This window comes from Notamacropus eugenii, chromosome 4, assembly GCF_028372415.1.
Source record: "Notamacropus eugenii isolate mMacEug1 chromosome 4, mMacEug1.pri_v2, whole genome shotgun sequence".
Classification (NCBI taxonomy): Eukaryota; Metazoa; Chordata; class Mammalia; order Diprotodontia; family Macropodidae; genus Notamacropus; species Notamacropus eugenii.
The window spans coordinates 257,597,026-257,615,929 of NC_092875.1; the positions used below are offsets into that span (position 1 = coordinate 257,597,026).

Below are 18,904 nucleotides of genomic sequence, written 5' to 3' on the forward strand. Positions count from 1 at the left end.
TCTGAAAAAAGGGAAAGATAGACCAAACGATCCAGCTTTGACACTGTGATTCATTACCAGAAATTTGGCCACCAAATTTATTTTGACACTAGCAATTCACAAAACAGGGCATGAAAGGTTTGCAAATTTCTTTTGTTGGAGCAAGTAATAAATAAAATCATGAAATCTTCTGAAGCAAGAAAAGTTATAAAATACCACCAGTCATGTACAGCATTCCCCTTTATAAGCAAGAGAGTCACAGTTTTAAGACATTATGGGGAAGAATATGAAAATGATTGGATTATAATACATCAACTTATTTTACTTAGTAACCTCCTTCACTAATTCAGATGAACAAACGTAATATTATTATGGAGAGTTACCTGGGATGTTGAATGGTGAAATGATTTTGCCACAGTCATGGAGTTTACAGTGACAAATAAAGGGCAATGAAGTGGTCCTTTCTATCTCTAAAAACCCCTAACAAGCTGCTTTTCTTGCAATTTTTTGGAGGGAAAGTGCACTTCTGGTGAGAAAATTCTTCAATTTAAAAAGTCAAAAGATTGGCTTGGGTCACTGAGAGGTAGAGTGACTTGGTAGGGGTCACATGACCAGTATGTGACAAAAGTAGTCCTTGAACACAAGTTTTCCTGGCTCTGAGGCTGATTTCATCCATTATGCCTCACCTTTTTCTAAACAGCAAGTAGCAAATACCCCTCATGTAAAGGAAAAAGAGAAGCCCTCAGTACACACTTTGAGAGTTGCTACAAATTTGATAATATATAAACAGAAATCTATTAACAAATTGTTCAGCCCTTTTAAGAGAAGTAACTGGCAAATCAAGTCTAGCTTTTAATATTCAAAAACATGCAGAAGAGACCTGAGTAAGCAAATTACAAACCATTCCCCACATTTTATCATACCTGTTTTAAGTTGAAATTGCTTTAAAATGGAATCCAAGTGCTTGCTTTTGTATAATTGTATTAACAGTTGGCTATTCTAGCAATATTTTTTTCTGCTCTTTTTGGAAAAATCTCAAAGAGTGAGGAGAGGGAAAGTGTAAAATAATGTCAAATATAGTTTGAGGGGAGGAGAATCCTAGAATCAAAAAACTGCTTAGTAATTTCCTCATCTTACAAAAGGAGATACAGTACAAATTGAAGATGATAGAGTATAACAGATTTAGAGGTGGAAGAAACATTAGTGATCTTTACCCCCAATCCATGAAAAAACTGAGGCCCACAGATATCAAAGGACTTCTCCAAGACCAGACATGTAGCAAGAACACCTGGAATTCAAACCTGATTTCAAAAACAGTATTCTTTCCATCCCATCTGCTAATAATGCAGAAGATTCACTGTAGCTTTAGAAGTTCAAGGCTATTTTAAAAAGGCTTCCTTTGGAAGATTTCCTCAAGAAAAAAAAAAATAAGTTTTCCAGAGACCTAATGATTTCTAGATAAAATAGGAATATATAGTTTTTTAAAAAGGCTACTAGACTACACACCTACATTAAACTGAAAAAGAAAATGAGCTTTCTAGTTGGGAATGTCTTCTCATTTTAATCTATATAATTAATAGAAAGAGGAAAGTCAGTAAAGGTGCAAATGTACTAATCTGGGTAGGAGCGCAAAGTGTTTGTAAAGATTATGTTAATGGGTGAGAGAAGATTAAAGAAAAAAATATAATTTAGTAAAGAACATCTTCAAGTTAAGACCTTTTATCTTAATTTTTTCCCTTTAAAAAAAATAAAGGAGGAGGAGCCAAGATGGCGGAGCAGAAAGACACACATATACTAGCTCCAAACCCACAGCCCATAAAATACCTGTAAAGAACTCCCAACAAGTTCTGGAGCAGCAGAAGCCACAGAACAATGAAACAGAGGAGATTTCTGTTCCAGAGAGCCCTGAAAAGCTGACCTCAAAGGTCCGTTGCGCTGTGGACCCAGAGCGGAGCCCAGCCCTGCCTCAGCCTCGAGGAGCAGATCCGAGCAGGCTTCAGGGACAGAATCTCCAGCAGCCACACAGGTCCCTCCACCACAGGCACTAAAGGTCAGTGAGAGAGTGTTTTTGGCTCACCGAGAGGGGAGCGGGGTGTCCCCGTAACTCAGGCCCCCTCGGGAGGCAGCAGCAGACCAGTGCTCCCAAAGCAGGCAGGAGCTGGGATCCATTGTCCAGGGTCTCTGCATAAACCCCCTGAGGGAACTGAGCCCTGTGTGATGGCCCTGCCCCCACCTGAGCACCTAAACTTAATCTCACACTGAATAGCAGCCCTGCCCCACTGAAGCCCTAAGGCTGGGAAGCAGCATTTGAATCTCAGACACCAAGCATTGGCTGGGTGGATCTGGAGGTGAGGTGGGGGTGGAAAGAAAACTCAGAAGTCAAGTCACTGGCTGGGAAAATGACCAGAAAAGGGAAAAAAAAAAATAAGACCATAGAAGGTTACCTTCTTGGTGAACAGATATCTCCTCCCTTCCTTTCTGATGAGGAAGAACAATGCTTACCATCAGGGAAAGACACAGAAGTCAAGGCTTCTGTATCCCACACATCCAAAATAAATATTCCATGGGCTCAGGCCATGGAAGAGCTCAAAAAGGATTTTGAAAATCAAGTTAGAGAGGAAAAACTGGGAAGAGAAACAAGAGAGATGCAAGAAAAGCAGGTCAACACCTTGCTAAAGGAGACCCAAAAAAATGCTGAAGAAAATAACACCTTGAAAAATAGGCTAACTCAAAATAGGCAAATTATCTCTCATAAAAGAGGCAAGCAAAAGACTTTTTAATAGAGGGAAAAAGAGGGGAGGTGAGAGAAAAACATGAAGTTTACTCTCATCACTTTCCACTAAAGGAAGGAATAAAATGCACACTCATTTTGGTATGAAAACCTGTCCTACAATACAGGAAAGTGGGGGAGAAGGGGATAAACAGGGTGGGGGGGATGATGGAAGGGAGGGCAATGGGAGGAGGGAGCAATTTGAAGTCAACACTTGGGGAGGGATAGGATCAAAAGAGAAAATAGAAGCAATGGGGGGTAGGATAGGATGGAGGGAAACATAGTTAGTCTTACACAACACAACTATTATGGAAGTTATTTGCAAAACTACACAGATATGGCCTATATTGAATTGCTTGCCTTCCCAAAGGGAATAGGTGGGGAGGGAGGGATGAAGAGAAGTTGGAACTCAAAGTATTAGGAACAACTGTCGAGTACTGTTCTTGCTACTAGGAAATAAGAAATACAGGTAATGGGGTATAGAAAGTTATCTGGCCCTACAGGACAAAAGAGAAGATAGGGACAAGGGAAGGGAGGGATGATAGAAGAGAGGGCAGATTGGTGATAGGGGCAATCAGAATGCTTGGTGTTTTGGGGTGGGGGGAATAGACAGATGGGGAGAAAATTTGGAACCCAAAATTTTGTGAAAATGAATGTTAAAAGTTAAATAAATTTAAAAAAAAGAAAAAAGAAAATGAAGAACAAACACACACACACAACAAAAGGAACCGTCAGAGGTTACTAACCTGGGTATATAATACCCATATATTATTCTATTGTCCCCTAGGCCACCCCTCTTAAAACTTAACTCCCAGAATAGTTGTTTCACTATCCTCCCTACCCCATGGCACCTACAAAAATCAAAATCTTTTCCAAATTAGACTCTACTACCTCCAAATAGTCCGGACTCCCTACTTTTTTTACACACCAGCTTTAGAATAGAAATAACATAAGTGCTGTTTTAAAAAAAACAAAAAGTTTCAATACATTTCAAAAGATTTACAGAAGCAAAAAAAGCCTTAAGAAATATTTATCCACGTGCAGAGGTTTTCTTCGTACTTGGGCAAGGTTTACGTGTTTTTAAATGAACGTCGTTCCCCATAGTTATAGATAATAACTGATTATCAACTTCAAAATTTCAAAATATCTATAACTTTATCCTTGTGACTTTATTCCTTGTGCTTTAATTTTGTGAACAGAATCACCTAATGACCAGCAGCTAATGAGCCTCTCAACCTAATTAGTCCAGTCTACAACAGACATTTCAAAGCCTTTCTAGTTGCGTAAAACCTGCCAGAGCTTGCACACCACTAGGACAGACTTCAAGAAAACAGGGCCACCTCCACACCCAGAAGAGGTGTTCAAGAAGGGCTTTATGGAGGAGCCAATCAGTTACCAAACATTTATTTATCCACTTCGGGCAAAGCACGGTGATAGGCACCAAGAAGAATACTAATAAATAGGTCGAAATCCTGATCCTTGCCCTGGAGTCTTAATTGCAGAGACGAGGCATTTCGTAATCTTGATCCCTGCCCTGAAGTCTCAGTTGGAGAGACAAAGCAATACCATATATGTGTATCAAAAGACAAGACAAATTGGGCATGGAGGAGGTATTCATTTCATTGGCCTCTAATGTTCTGCAAGGTAAACCCAAACTCATCCCAAGAAAGCAGAACCGTAAAGGACCCCTTTCCTTGCTCCCTATGGATGCCTCTCCCCCAATTCCTAGGTGCAACCAGAAAACCCACGGTCTGGATCCATCTACTTGGCTTTTGCGCTCATCCAGTATTTTCCTACTTAGATCCAGACAAGGACTAAGGGTGGGCACAAAGACTTGGAGGAACTACTTTTAATCTTTTTTTATTTATGCCTACTTTATAACATCCTGCCCTCCAATATAAATTTTCCTAGACACCTCATCAGTGCATGTTACCATTAAAGACTTACTCAGAATTCTACACCAGGCTAATTTTCAAACCTTGGGACAATGATATATAATGTGTGCAAACGGTCTTAAAAACCTTAAGTTGTTATATAAATGTGAATTATAAATTTCATTAGGGATGAGCAAACTTTCCCGAACTCCTGCCGTCCCAGCTGCCTTCCCCCCCACCCCCACCTCTTCCTTGCCCACCAGATCCAGGCTCCTCTCTGCTGAGACTGAGAACTTCCCATCCAAAATAAGCTCTTTTCTTTCCCTCTGGCTTTTTTCCCTTTTCTTGGCACACTGAATTTTGGTCAAAGCCGAGAGACAAAGAAAATTATGCCCAATGGTTAAAGCAAAAGCCGAGATCTACCTGAAAAGCTACGAGGCTTTGCCCCACCCAGCTTCACACCCAAGTCTCCGCACCCAAGGATAATAAGGCTAAGTTTCTCTCAGGGAAGAAAGGAAGTTTCTCTCTTTTCCTCTAGTTCTACTCCCAACCGTTTTCTTTCTCCCTCTCTCAGCTCCAGGTTTCCCTGCATTTCCCAGGCACTCTCAAGTTTCAGGAAACTCAATCCTTTTGTCTTACTTCTTTCCCCTCAGGAGTGGATGCGCCCTATTGTTGGGCACCAAGGCTAGAGCTAGGAGCTCAGCAGTCCCACCCACGAAAATGAACCATGGCCGTGCCAGTCAGGATAGGACCCTAGCGGGGGCGGCGGAAAGAGGGTATTGGGGAATGAAGCGGTTTCCAAGTGGCCGGGTAGGCTTCAGAATCGCAGGCACGCACACCCCAGAGGCCACAGTTTAGGAATGAAACCCCCGTCACTTTGCCAGGCTGAAACCCTCCTCCCAGGCTCCGCTCCCAAGCTTGTCCCCTTCCCCAGTCGCCTTCTCCCCCAACATGCTTCTCTAGTTTGCACGCGCGATCCATTCCTTCCATTCCCAACTCCCCCGACCCACTTCGGCTGATCCCCCGCCCCTGGTCTACCGACCCCACCCCCTGGGAGGGCTGCCCGGCTGGCTAACAGGGGACAATGAGCTCCAGTTCCTCCCCTGGAGTGCGCTGACCCGCGGCCATACTCACCGAGAGGATCAGCAGGAATTTCAGGCAGCGGGCTACAGCCCCGGAGCGTCCTGGCCAGTCTTTGGCCATTGGAAGCAGGATCCGAGGGGAGTGGAGGGAGAAGCTGCTGCCTCGGGGGAGGCACGGAATACAAAAGCAAAGTGGGAGAGCAAGAGAGGCAACCCGGAGTGGAATCTCCAGCCGCGAGCGCCCCAGTCGCTTCCCACCTGGGAGTGTGGCGTGGGAGTGAGAAGTGGCTGCAGCTGCGGGAGAAGGAGGAGGAGAAGGAGGTGGAGGAGGAGGAACAGAACAGAACAGAAGAATTGCTTCTCTTCTCAGCTTCTCACCTTTCCCAATCCTCCCTGCCCCAGGAGCTTCTCCCCTCTGACGTAAGGCGGGGGCCACTAGAACTCCCAGGAGACACTGAGAGGCCCCTCCTAGCAATTTCCCAAGTCTTATCACGGAGAAAGTAGTGGTAGGAAAGAAGTGTCTCAGCTTGCCATCTTCTCCCTGGCGCTTTATTTTTTTTTTTAATTAAGTTGAGCAGGGCTGTAGTTTCTCAGAGGTAGAAGAATCCAATTCTCACCACTCCGTTTCTGTTTAGAGCACTATTATCAATCCGCCCTTCATGAAGCAGACTCCCTTAGATCCTCATTCCTGGCACTCTGCTACCCTGACAAAAAATAAGTTTGCCTGAAGGGATCGTTGTTTCAACATATATTTTGATGTCAAGAACATATCTACTAAAGGAACAGAGGACCCTCCCATTGAGCTCCTGACCAATTTTCTGGAATACTGTCTCCAGGTGAGAAAGATTTTCCAGACAGTCATCCCTTTTTCAATGAGATGTGCAGCTCCTGTAGGGAACTGAGCATAATTGGTCATCCTGGTACTTTAGAGGTGTGCTATTAAAATACAAAATGAAAAAAAAAATCACAGTTCTTTTTTGTTTGTTTCATTTCTTTAACAAATTGTAATTTATTCCTGTATTCTTCGCATAATAATTCAGTCCACAAACTCTGGATTTCTCCCTCTCTAGATTCCAAAACTGGACTAAGAGGGCAGAGAGAAAGGTTATGTGAACCTCCAGAATAAGAATTAGAAACAAACATTGAAAGTTGATCAAACGGGGAAGAAATCCCTAAGTTTAAACTTTAGTCTGCATAGGTGTGTATACATTCCAGGCTTTTTTGCTGTTTTTCAAACCTACATCATGCTCTTCCAAAAAGCTCCCCCAAAATACTTTTTTTGTTGTTTTAGAATATATTTTTATGTTTGATTCATCTTACTAGTGGGTTTATCATCTATCTCATTTAGAAAGTACTATCTTAGCAGTAATTGAAAATGATATAAAGTAACATGTATTAGAAAAGACTAAGGAATTTGTTACATGCAGAGAGCCCCAGGCCCTAAACTGTTCAGTTTTCTCTGTAGAGTTGAACTAATTCAACCCCTCCAATTTAACTTACACTAATTTAGAAAAAATAACTTTTTTGTGGGAATTTAAGTGCTTAAACACTTTTTATTCAACTAGAGAAAAAAATTAATTGAAACTCTTTTAGCTGACTAGTCTTACCTTTCCTCTTTGACGTCAGCATTAATAATTGCCTATTATTTGCAGTCTGACCATGATGAATAGCTTCTAAATATTTCAAGCAATAATAAAGCAGCAATAATGGGTGACTATAGAACATTGAAATAGACTGTTCTACTGATGCAGTGTATAAGTTTATCTGGGCTCCAATTTTTTCCATCTAAATCATTTAAATTCATATGTATGTATGTACATGTAGATCTGTATAGTCATGCTTCAGAAGAGATATTTGTTTCATGTATATGTACGTGTGTTTTTAATTTTTACTTTATTTTCAGTATTCTGAGATTCCTGGGAAGAGTTAGTTAGTTACAGATATCTTTTTAAAAAGATGAGTAATCATTCAGAAAATTATTATTGCCAAATATGTACAATGTAAATGCTTACAGTAATGGGAGGTACTTTTAGTAACTCAAAGTTTCCTGTATTTCTTGTATCATCACTTATATGAGAGACAGCAAAAAGTTAAATTCCCACAGAAGTTATTATTAGTTGATGAAGTCATTGAGAATAAGTCAGATAATAAGAAGGCTAGCAGACTACAGGTGGACTCAACCAATCAGGAGACAGACAATGGCCTTCAGAAAATTACAAAGTTCTTGATAAAGAGACCAAATCTGAAGCTAGCTGGAATTAGTCAGGGAAAATGACCTAGAGTTACCTGGAGAAGACTTTTCTTCACTTCACTTGCTTAATGAACCTCATGTATGTAAGCAGACACACCCCCCATAAAATTATTCCTCCATTTTCTGATCATGGGTCCTATGTTAAAACATGTTTAGGAGGGGGAAATCACACCAGAGGTGATTACGTAATGGGCATGTAGAGAAGATGGTGACCTAATGGAGAATGGACCAATCTGTCTCCTGATGGGAAGATCTGTCCTGAACTAACAGTATAAAACCAATCTCCCTTCAGTATCTGACACTCCCTCCTCCTGAAAAGAGGGATAGGGATCTGCTTTGGCCAAAGTGTTCAATTCCTCTGAATTCTGCTGTAATAAATTTTTCTTGATACCTATTAGTGTCAAGTGTATTTCTAACAATTATTACTTCTGAGCCTGATTCCTCATCTGTAAAATGGAGATTTGGAGTTAGGAAGTACCTTAGAGGTTATAGTCCCATTTTACACATGAGAAAACTGAGGCCCATAGAGGTTAAGTGATTTACCCAAGGTCATAAAAGTGGTAAAAGGTAAAGTCAGGATTTAAATATTGATCTTCAGACCCCAAATGCAGAATTTTTCTTATTGTACCACACTGCCCATAAATAGCATATTTTATATGCCACATATGATGATCAAATAAGATAATATATGTGAAACAGATTTACAAAGGATTAGGCAAAAGGAAAGTATCATTTTCATCACCTGGGGAATAGTTCTCTCAGATCCAATTAAATTAAGTCTATGAAAATTTTTGAGACAAAACTAACCCAATTCACTCCTCTTGTCATTGTATGGCTTTTTTATATTTCTTTTCTGCCCAGTCTGTGAGGAATGCAATTAGTGACTCACATCCTCTTAGTTAAATAACTGCAGGAAAATGCTCCACTTTTGTCTAACAGGCATTAATGCCCCAGCTTTGATATTTTCCTCATAAATGTTCCAGTGAGTATTTGGTACAATGTGGATAACTGAATAATTCTGAGAATTATCATATGTCCAGAAAAATGTCTACAGTGTAGGCTTGGACCAAGAATAGTTGAGCAAGAATCAGAGTTTACATGACCTGGGCTGTGTAAAGTTTTCTCCTTAAGCAAGAGTGGCCTCTGATCACCCAAAAATCAAAGCCTTCCTCAAATAGAACCTTTGAACAGTTACTTTTTCATCTTACCTAATCATATTGACCCTTTAAACTGGTGTACTTATCATGTTCACAAATAATACAAAATTTGGTAGGATAGCTATTGCATAAGAAGACAGAGGCAGGATCCAGAAAGATTTTAACACTCTAGAACACTAGGTTCAAACTAATTAGAAGAAATTTAATAATGATAAAAATGATGTCCTACCAACAAATTTTAAAAATATCAAGTTTACAAGTACAGGACGAGAGCTGTGTGGCTCAATATAAGTTCATCTAAAAAAGATTTGAGGAACATAGCCAAGATGGTGGAGTAGAAAGATGCACATGCTCTAGCTCTTCCCCCACAGTCAATAAAATACCTGTAAAAAATGACTCTAAATGCTGCGGCCAGCACAGTCCAGCTGGTCCAGGGCGGTTACGGGGCTCACAGAGCAAGGATGAAAAGACAGGCGGGACACAGCAGTCTGAACAAGCTGAATTTATTCTAGACATACTGAGCCAATGAATTAGGGGGTCAGGGTGCTTAAATAGTAAAAAACCATAGGGGTAGCAATTGAGGCATGAAACAGAACAGACTGTGATAAGTAGCAAGGGAGGCCTCAAGGCCTCTTTACCAAATGTTATCCTGTATAGCAGGGGCCCTGATTCCTGGAACTTCAACACCCAAATTCAAGGATGTGCACCTGAGAACAATATATCACTTAACTTCTCAAGTCAGCTATTATTCTCCCTTGGAGGAGGGGAACTCTTGATAAGGGGCTCTTTCAAACCCCTCAAGGTTCTCTATATCCAAACAAATTCTAGAGCAGCAGAAACCACAAAACAACAGAGCGAAAGAGATTTCCAGCCCAAAGTAGCCTGGAAGGCCTAAAGGAAAGGTCTATCCTACGGGGCATAGAGCAGAGCACAGCCCATGGAGACCAGACCAGCCCTGAACATGTAGGGCCAGCAGGGACAGAACTAGAACAGGCCTCAGGCATGGAATTCTCAGCAGCAACAGCAGTTCTCAGGTCCCTCAACCCACATGCACCAAAGAAAGCTTCGAAGGTAAGTGAGAAAGCTTTTTCACTTGGGTGAGAAGGGAACAGGGTCCTCCCATAGCCCTGGCCCCAGTTGCCTGCAGCAGCAGCATCCATTTTTGGAGCCCTCTGCTTAAAGCCCCTGGGGGAATTGAGCTGCTGATCTAGGTCTCAACCCTGAATGGCAGCCCGGGGGTGAAGAAGAGTGCTGGCTGGCATGGTGGAGCTGGTAGAGGCTCAGGAAAGGGAATTCTGCTTACAGATCCTGGGCAAAAAAGCGTTGTGTTCCCAAACTAGAGTGCAGGCCAGGAGAGGAGTAAACTCCTCTTCCTTGATTGTGCCACCTTGGAGGAACTGAGAACCTACAGGTCTCCAGAGTATATCCCTCCTCTTGACAAAGGACTCAAAAGTCAAGTAACTGGCTGGGAAAATGCCCAAAAAAGGTAAAAAAAAATAAGACTATAGAAGATTACTTTCTGGGTGAACAGGTATTTTCTTCCATCCTTTCGAATGAGGAAGAACAATGCTTACCATCTGAGGCCTCCCAAATGAATATGCAATGATCTCAGGCCATGGAAGAGCTCAAAAAGGATTTTGAAAATCAAGTAAGAGATGTGGAGAAAAAATTGGGAAGAGAAATGAGAGGATTGCAAGAAAATCATGAAAAATGAGTCAACGGCTTGCTAAAGGAAACCCAAAAAATGCTGAAGAAAATAACACCTTTAAAAATAGGCTAACTCAATTGGAAAAAGAGGTCCAAAAACCCAATGAGTAGAAGAATACTTTAAAAAGCAGAATTAGCCAAATGGAAAAGGAGGTCCAAAAGCTCACTGAAGAAAATAGTCCTTTAAAAATTAGAATGGAGCAGATGGAAGCTAATGACTTTATGAAAGACCAAGAAATAACAAAACAAAACCAAAAGAATGAAAAAGTGGAAGATAATGTGAAATATCTCATTGGAAAAGCAACTGACCTGGAAAATAGATCCAGGAGAGACAATTTAAAAATTATGAGACTACCTGAAAGCCATGATCAAAAAAAGAACCTAGACATCATTTTTCAAGAAATTATCAAGAAAAACTATCCTGATATTCTTGAACCAGAGGGCAAAATAGAAATTGAAAGAATCCACAGATTGCCTCTGAAAAGAGATACTAAAACAAAAACTCCTAGGAATATTGTAGCCAAATTTCAGAGTTTCCAGGTCAAGGAGAAAATATTGCAAGCAGCTAGAAAGAAACAATTTGAATATTGTGGAAATACAATCAAGATTACACAAGATCTAACAGCTTCTACATTAAGGGATCAAAGGGCTTGGAATATGATATTCTGGAAGTCGGAGGAACTAGGATTAAAACCAAGAATCACCTACCCAGCAAAACTGAATATAATACTTCAGGGGAAAAATGGTCATTCAATAAAATACAGAACTTTCAAGCATTCTTGATGAAAAGACCAGAACTGAATAGAAAATTTGACTTTCATACACAAGAATCAAGAGAAACATGAAGAGTTAAACAGGAAAGAGAAATCATAAGGGACTTATTAAAGTTGAACTGTTTCCATTCCTACATGGAAAGATAATATTTGTAACTCTTGAAACTTTTCTTGGTATTTGGGTAGTTGGAGGGATTATACATACACACACACACACACACACACACACACACACACACACACACACACAGAGACAGAGAGCACAGGGTGAGTTGAATAGCAAAGGATCATACCTAAAAAATAAAATTAGGGGATGACAAAGGAATATATTGAGAGGAGAAAGGGAGAAATGGAATGGGGCAAATTATCTCTCATAAAAGAGACAATAAAAAGTTTTTTCAATGGAGGGGAAAAGGGAGGAGGTGTGAGGGAAAAAGTGAAGCTTACTCTCATCACATTTGGCTTAAGGAAGGGATGACATGCACACTCAATTTGGTATGAAAATCTATTTTACATTACAGAAATGCAGGAGAGAAGGGGATAAGTGGGGTGTGGGGGGGGATGATGGAAGGGAGGACAAATGGGAGAAGAGAGCAATTAGAAGTAAACACTTGGGGAAGGACAAGATCAAAAGAGAGAATACAATAAATCAGGGGCAGGATAGGATGGAGGTAAATATAGGTAGTCTTATACAACATGACTTTTATGAAAGTCTTTTGCAAAACTACACATATATAGCCTATATTGAATTGATTGCCTTCTCAATGAGGATGAATGGGGAGGGAGGAAGAGAGAGCAATTGGAACTCAAAGTTTTAGGAATGAATGTTGAGAATTGTTTTTGCATACAGTTGGGAAATGAGAAATACAGGTAATGGCATATGGAAATTTATCTTGCCCTACATGACAAGAAAGAAAATGGGGATAAGGGAAGGGAGAGGTGTTATAGAAGGGAGGGCAGATGGGGGGAGGGGGTAATCAGAATGCATGACGTTTTGGGGTGGAGGAGGGGAGAGATGGGGAGAAAATTTGGAACTCAAAACTTTTTGGAAATGAATGTTGAAAGCTAACAATAAATAAATATTAAAAAAAATAGATTTGGGGGTGTTGATAGACTAAGGCTCAATATGGTTCACCCATATGATATGTCAGTCAAGGAAGATAATGTTTCATCTGCATTAATAGTGATATACTGTCCAGTGAATCTGAGAGAATGACATAAAATTAAGAGATGAGAAAGAGGAGTACAATAGGTGCAGAAGGAAGAGATAGAATGAGGTAAATTATCTCACATAAACAAGTGAAAAGGACCATTACAGAGGAGAGGGAGATGAGGGAGGGGGCAATGAGCATTGCTTGAACCTTACTCTCATCAGTTCTGGCTCAAAAAGTCACAATCAGTTGAATATAGAACTCTACCTTATCCAACAGAAAAGTGGGAAGGGATAGATTAAGTAAAGGGGAGAGGGAGATGTGGACTGACAGAAGGGAGGGCAGATCAGGAAAGGTGGTAGACGGAAGCAAAATATTAGTGAAGTAGGAAAGGGTCAAAGAAGAGAGAAGACAAACAGAAGAAAGAATTAGATGGAGAGAAATACACAGATAGTAATCATAACTGTGAATGTGAATGGGATGAATTCTCTCATAAAACAGAAGTGGATAGCAGAGTGGATCAAAAACCAGAATCCTACAATATATTGCTTACAAGAAACGTACTTGAAACAGAGAGACACACACAAAGGAAAGGTAAGGGGCTGGAGCAGAGTCTATTATGTTTCAGTCAAAGTCAAAAAAAAAAAGAAAAGAAAAATAGGGGTAGCCATCCTGATCTTAGACAAAGTAAAAGCAAAAATAGACCTAATTCAAAGAGATAAGGAAGAAAACTACATCTTGCTGAAAGGTAGCATGGGGGACAGAGCTAAGATGGCAGAGTAAAACCAGAGACTTCCCTGTGCTCTCCCCCAAAGCTATCCAAATACCAAAAAAGTGACTCTAAACAAATTCCAGAGCTACAGAACCCACAAAATGAAGACAACCTGGAAAACTGACAGGAAGGATCTTTTGCACCAGGCAGGGAGCAGAGGGCAGTCCTGTGTGAGACACACCCACACAGACAGGCCTGAGCAGGCCTCAGGCAACTGAATCATTGGTGGCTGTGGCAGTTTTCAGACTTCTCAACCCACAGTGGCCAAAAAGGTCAGTGGAAACACTCTGTGGGACCTGGGTAAAAGAGGAGCATACTATCTGGCCAGGTGCAGCCCCAGTCCTAGCCCCAAGGCAGGAGTAGCAGCAGCAGAGGCTGACTCCAGAGCTCTGGGCCCACAGACAGTGGGGGATCAAGCAGTTGACACAAATTCCCTGACACCTGGGACAGTACACCCACACCCACACCTACACCTACACCCATTGGAAGCAGTGTTCTACCTTGACAAAGTGTTTGGCTGGAATGATGAGTAAACAGCATAAAAAACCCCTTAGACTATGGAATCTTACTTTTGTGACAAAGAAGATCAAAACATACAACCAGAGAAAGACAGCAGAGTCAAAGCTACAACATCAAAAGCCTCCAAGAAAAATATGAATTGGTCTCAGGCCATGGAGAAGCTCAAAAAGATTTTGAAAATCAAGTGAAAGAACTAGAGGAAAAATTGGGAAGAGAAATGAGAGTGGTGCAAGAAAATCATGAAAGCTGAATCAACAGCATGCTAAAGGAGACCCAAAAAATACTAAAGAAAATAACACCTTAAAAAATAGACTAACCCAAATGACAAAAGAAGTCAAAAAAAAAAAAAACCATTGAGGAGAAGAATGCCTTAAAAAGCAGGAACTGGTCAAATGGAAAAGAAGGTCTGAAGAAAAATAACTCCTTCAAAATTAGAATGAAGCAAATGGAAGCTAATGACTTTTTGAGAAATCAAGAAATTATAAAACAGAACTAAAAGAATAAAAAAAATAGATGACAATGTGAAATATCTCAATGAAAAAATCACTGACCTGGGAAATAGATCCGGGAGAGATAATTTAAAAATTATTGGACTACCTGAAAGCCATGATAAAAAAAAAACCCTAGACATAATTTTTCAAGAAATTATCAAGAAAAACTATCCTGATATTCTTGAACCAGAGGGTAAAATAGAAATTGAAAGAATCCACAGATTGCCTCTGGAAAGAGATACTAAAATGAAAACTCTAGGAATATTGTAGCCAAATTCCAGAGTTTCTAGGTCAAGGAGAAAATATTGTAAGCAGCCAGAAAAAAACCAATTTGAGTATTTTGGAAATATAATGAGGATAACACAAGATCTAGCAGCTTTTACATTAAAGGATCAAAGGGCTTGGAATATGATATTCTGGAGGTCAGAGGAACTAGAATTAAAACCAAGAATCACCTACCCAACAAATTTGAGTATAATTCTTCAGGGGAAGAGGGAAAGGATATTGAATGAAATAGAGGACTTTCAAACATTCTTGATGAAAAGACCAGAACTGAATAGAAAATTTGACTTTCAAATACAAAAATCAAGAGAAACATAAAAAGGTAAACAGGAAAGTGAAATCATATGAGACTTATTAAAGTTGAATTATTTATATTCCTACATGGAAAGATGATACTTGTAACTCATGAGACCTTTCTCAGTATTAGGGTAGTTGGAGGAGATAGATAGATAGATGATAGATAGATAGATAGATAGATAGATAGATAGATAGATAGATAGATAGATAGATAGATAGATAGATAGATAAAAACAGATGGCACAGAGTGAGTTGAATATGAAGGGATGATATCTAAAAAATAAAATTAAGGGATGAGAGAGGAATATATTGGGAGAAGGAGAAAGAGAGAAATAGAATCAGGTAAGTAATCTCACATAAAAGAGGCAAGAAAAAGGCTTCACAGTGGAGTAAAAGAGCGAAGAGGTAAAAAGAAATTAGTAAACCTGACTCTCATCAGATTTGGCTTAAGGAGAAAATAACATACACACTCAATTGGATATCTTACCCTACAGGCAAGTAAGAGGAAAAGGGATAAGAAGGGGGATGATAAAAGGGAGGGAAGATTCTGGTAATCAGAATGCATGGCATCTCAGAGTGGGGGGAGGGGAAAGATGGAGAGAAAATTTGGAACTCAAAATCTTGTGGAAATGAATGTTGAAAACTAAAAATAATAAGCAAATTCAAATCTTAAAAAAAATAAAAGGTAGCATAAACAATGACACAATTAAATTAGAGAAGGAAGGAATAGGTTACTTGTCAGATCTATGGGGAGGATAAGAATTTATGAACAAGACATGGAGAGCATTATAAATGTAGAAAAGTTCATTTAGATCATATTAAACTGAAAAGATTTTGTACAAACAAAACCAATGAAACCAAGATTAGAAGAAAAGCAGAAATCTGGGAAACAGTCTTCACAGCATGTGTCTCTCACAAAGGCCTCATTTCCCAAATATATAGAGAATATAAGCTGTTCCCCAATTGATATATGATCAAAGGATATGAAGAGGCAGTTTTCAGAAAAAGAAATCAAAGATATCTGTATACATATGAAGAAGTGCTCTAAATCACTTTTGATTAGAGAAATACAAATTAAAACAATTCTGAAATAACACCTCACACCAATCAGATTGATTAATATGACAAAAAAGAAAAATGATAAATTTTGGAAAGGATGTGAGAAAATTGGGACATTAATGCATTGTTGGTGGAGTTGAGAACTGATCCAAAGATTCTGGAGAGCAATTTGGAAGTATTCTCAAAGGGCAACAAAACTGTATATACCCTTTGATCCACCAATATCACTACTAGGTCTTTATCCAAAAGAGATCATAAAAACGGGAAAAGGACCTACATGTAAAAAAGATATTTATAACAGCCCTACTTGCAGTGGCAAAATATTGGTAAATGAGAGGATACCCATCAACTGGGAAATGATTGGACAAGCTGTGCTATATGAATGAAATGGAATACTATTATGCAATAAGAAATAACAAGTTCATATCATAAAAACCTGGAAAGATTTGTACAAATTGATGCAAAGTGAAATGAGCAGAACCAGGAAGAAACTATACATGGTATCAGCAAATTCTGTGATAATCAACTGTGGATGACTCAACTTTTCTCAGCAATAAAATGATCCAAGACAAGTAGTACAAAGGACGAAGGAAAATACTATCCATATTCAGATAAAGAACTGGAAAAAAATAACTGGGAGTTATTAATAACTTAGATTGAATGTAGATTGAAGCATTTTTAATTACTTTATCCTTTCTTATGTATTTTTTCCTTTTGATGTTTCTTCTTCCATAACTATGATGAATGTAGAAATATGTGTTAATATAGTAGCATATGTATAAACTATATCAAACTGCACACCATTTTCAGAAGAGGGGAGGGAAGAAAGGGAAGCAGAAAAATTTGGAATTCAAAATCTTGTAAAAATGAATGCTAAAAATGTTCATGATTTGTAATTGTGGAGGGGAATGAAATACAATTTAAAGAAAAAAAGAACTCCTTGGGACCTCAGTGGAAAAGCCCATTCCTAATCCTTCTGACCACTCGGAGAGTGACCAAGGTCCAAGGTATGTATTCCTAAATTCATATGTCCCATCTGAAGAAGGCCTCCATACCACAATAAAAATCTGAACCAACTGGAAACTTGACCTTGAAGATTCACAAAGTCCGGAAGCAGCTGACATCGGTGCAGACAACTCTGCGGGATCTCTGGATGAGGACCAAGGACGAATTTGATTACTGTAGGACTAAAACTTTTATTTTGGTTTGCCTTCTTGTATACGGTTTGCTGAATTTTTAGAGTACCTGTCCAACTTCTGTTCAAAACTTTTATGAGTTATTTCCTTTCGATGGTGCTATTTGTAGTTATTTTGTTTTTCTCTTTTAAAGTTGGGTCGTTCTCATATAACTCAATCTAGGAAGCCTTGTATGTCTCTCCCCAGGCTTATACTCTTTTTCACAGTACCTGTGTATTGTCATTATCAGTACATACCAAAGGTCACTTTGTGGGTTACCTCATGATCACCATGCTCTTCTTGTGTTAATTTTTGTACCCTTTATCTTGTTCTCCTCCATTGTACTCTTTAATCCTACTCCTTCAACATGTTGTTAATATTGGAAATTTATCAGATTGTTGGTTATGTATAAGGTATAATTATGCTACTTCCTTAGAATCTGTCATTTTCCTTAGCCGAACTATTAATAACTCCCAGTTGCTGTTTTCCAGCCTTGTCAATGAAACAGATCCTTTGTTATCATGTTCCTTAATCTGATATTTGAGTGTCACAAAATATTGGTAATACCTTTTTGGTAAATTCTACTATCAACCTCACCTTTTGCAGGGAACCTCTAGCCTCCTTAGCACTTAACCTTAAGATCTCTAGCCTGGGTGGAAGCACTTTCCCCAGTTCTCACAAGCATTTTTCAGCTGGCATGGTCCTTGCTACCTTTACAAGTGATTTGTTCATGCCTTGTTGTTTTAATGTGTATATTCACTTCCCCTGTGGTCTCATATCTCTTTTGCCAAATGTTTCTGTTTTGCCTTCCCTGATGCTACCATAGCCCATTTTCTGCTGAGCAAGACAGGATTGTTTTTCTCAGTCCCCTTGAATATTAGTGGACTCCTTTTAGGGCCACCATTCCTTGCACTGGAATAGTTTCTCTTAAAAGTGGTCTTCATCTGATGTCAGTGTAAGTCACTGATTTTTAATGTGACAGCTAAATCTCTCCTCACTCTGTATGATGAGTTTGATCCCCAGGCTGGGATGGTTCTCCAAAACCATCACCTTCAGGATACTCTCATGGCTGTCCATTTCCTATCTCTGTTTGTTAGAAAAATACATAAACTACACCTTGAGCTGGGCTGTTCTTGTATTAGGCTGTCTGCTCCACATGCATATGTATATGACTACATAATAAAGATCACTCAGTTTTCCTCCAGTCTTCTTTCCTTGGGGAAAGAGAGAGATCCAGGTCCCATAGGGTTCCTGCCTCGGTTTACTTTAGAGGTTACTCACATATTACAGGATAGTCCCACCTAAATACCCCTACTAGAAAGCAACAACTAATGTCTAGCCAGTATAGAATCACGTGAGTCAACTCTGCTCTAAGTGAAGTGAATGAATTATTTCATTGAGAAAAGTGAGGCTGTCTGACTGGACCTCTCTCAAGTACACTTTTATTTTCTTCAAACTTCTTAGTATTTTGACTTTATTTTCTAACCTCCCTCACACTCCTCAACCTGGAGCAAGTTGACTTTCATCTCCTCTACTGCACTGAAACTGCTCCTTCCAGGGTCACC

The 18,904-nt window shown here is 39.5% G+C and overlaps 1 protein-coding gene across 3 annotated transcripts in view; it reads right to left on the reverse strand.

Annotated features, from left to right (window-relative positions):
* The window catches only part of LOC140501169 (desmocollin-3-like), an 89,314-nt gene that overhangs the window by 56,747 nt on the left and 13,663 nt on the right, over positions 1-18,904 (reverse strand). The window contains exon 1 of one of the 3 annotated variants that reach the window (XM_072604466.1): positions 5,758-6,343. The exons of 1 other annotated variant lie outside the window; for it this stretch is intronic. In XM_072604466.1, coding sequence (XP_072460567.1) covers positions 5,758-5,826 — 69 coding nt within the window. In that variant the 5' untranslated portion in view covers positions 5,827-6,343. Of the gene's footprint in view, positions 1-5,757; positions 6,344-18,904 lie in introns of those variants that run through there. One more of the 3 variants, XM_072604467.1, reaches the window with a different exon arrangement.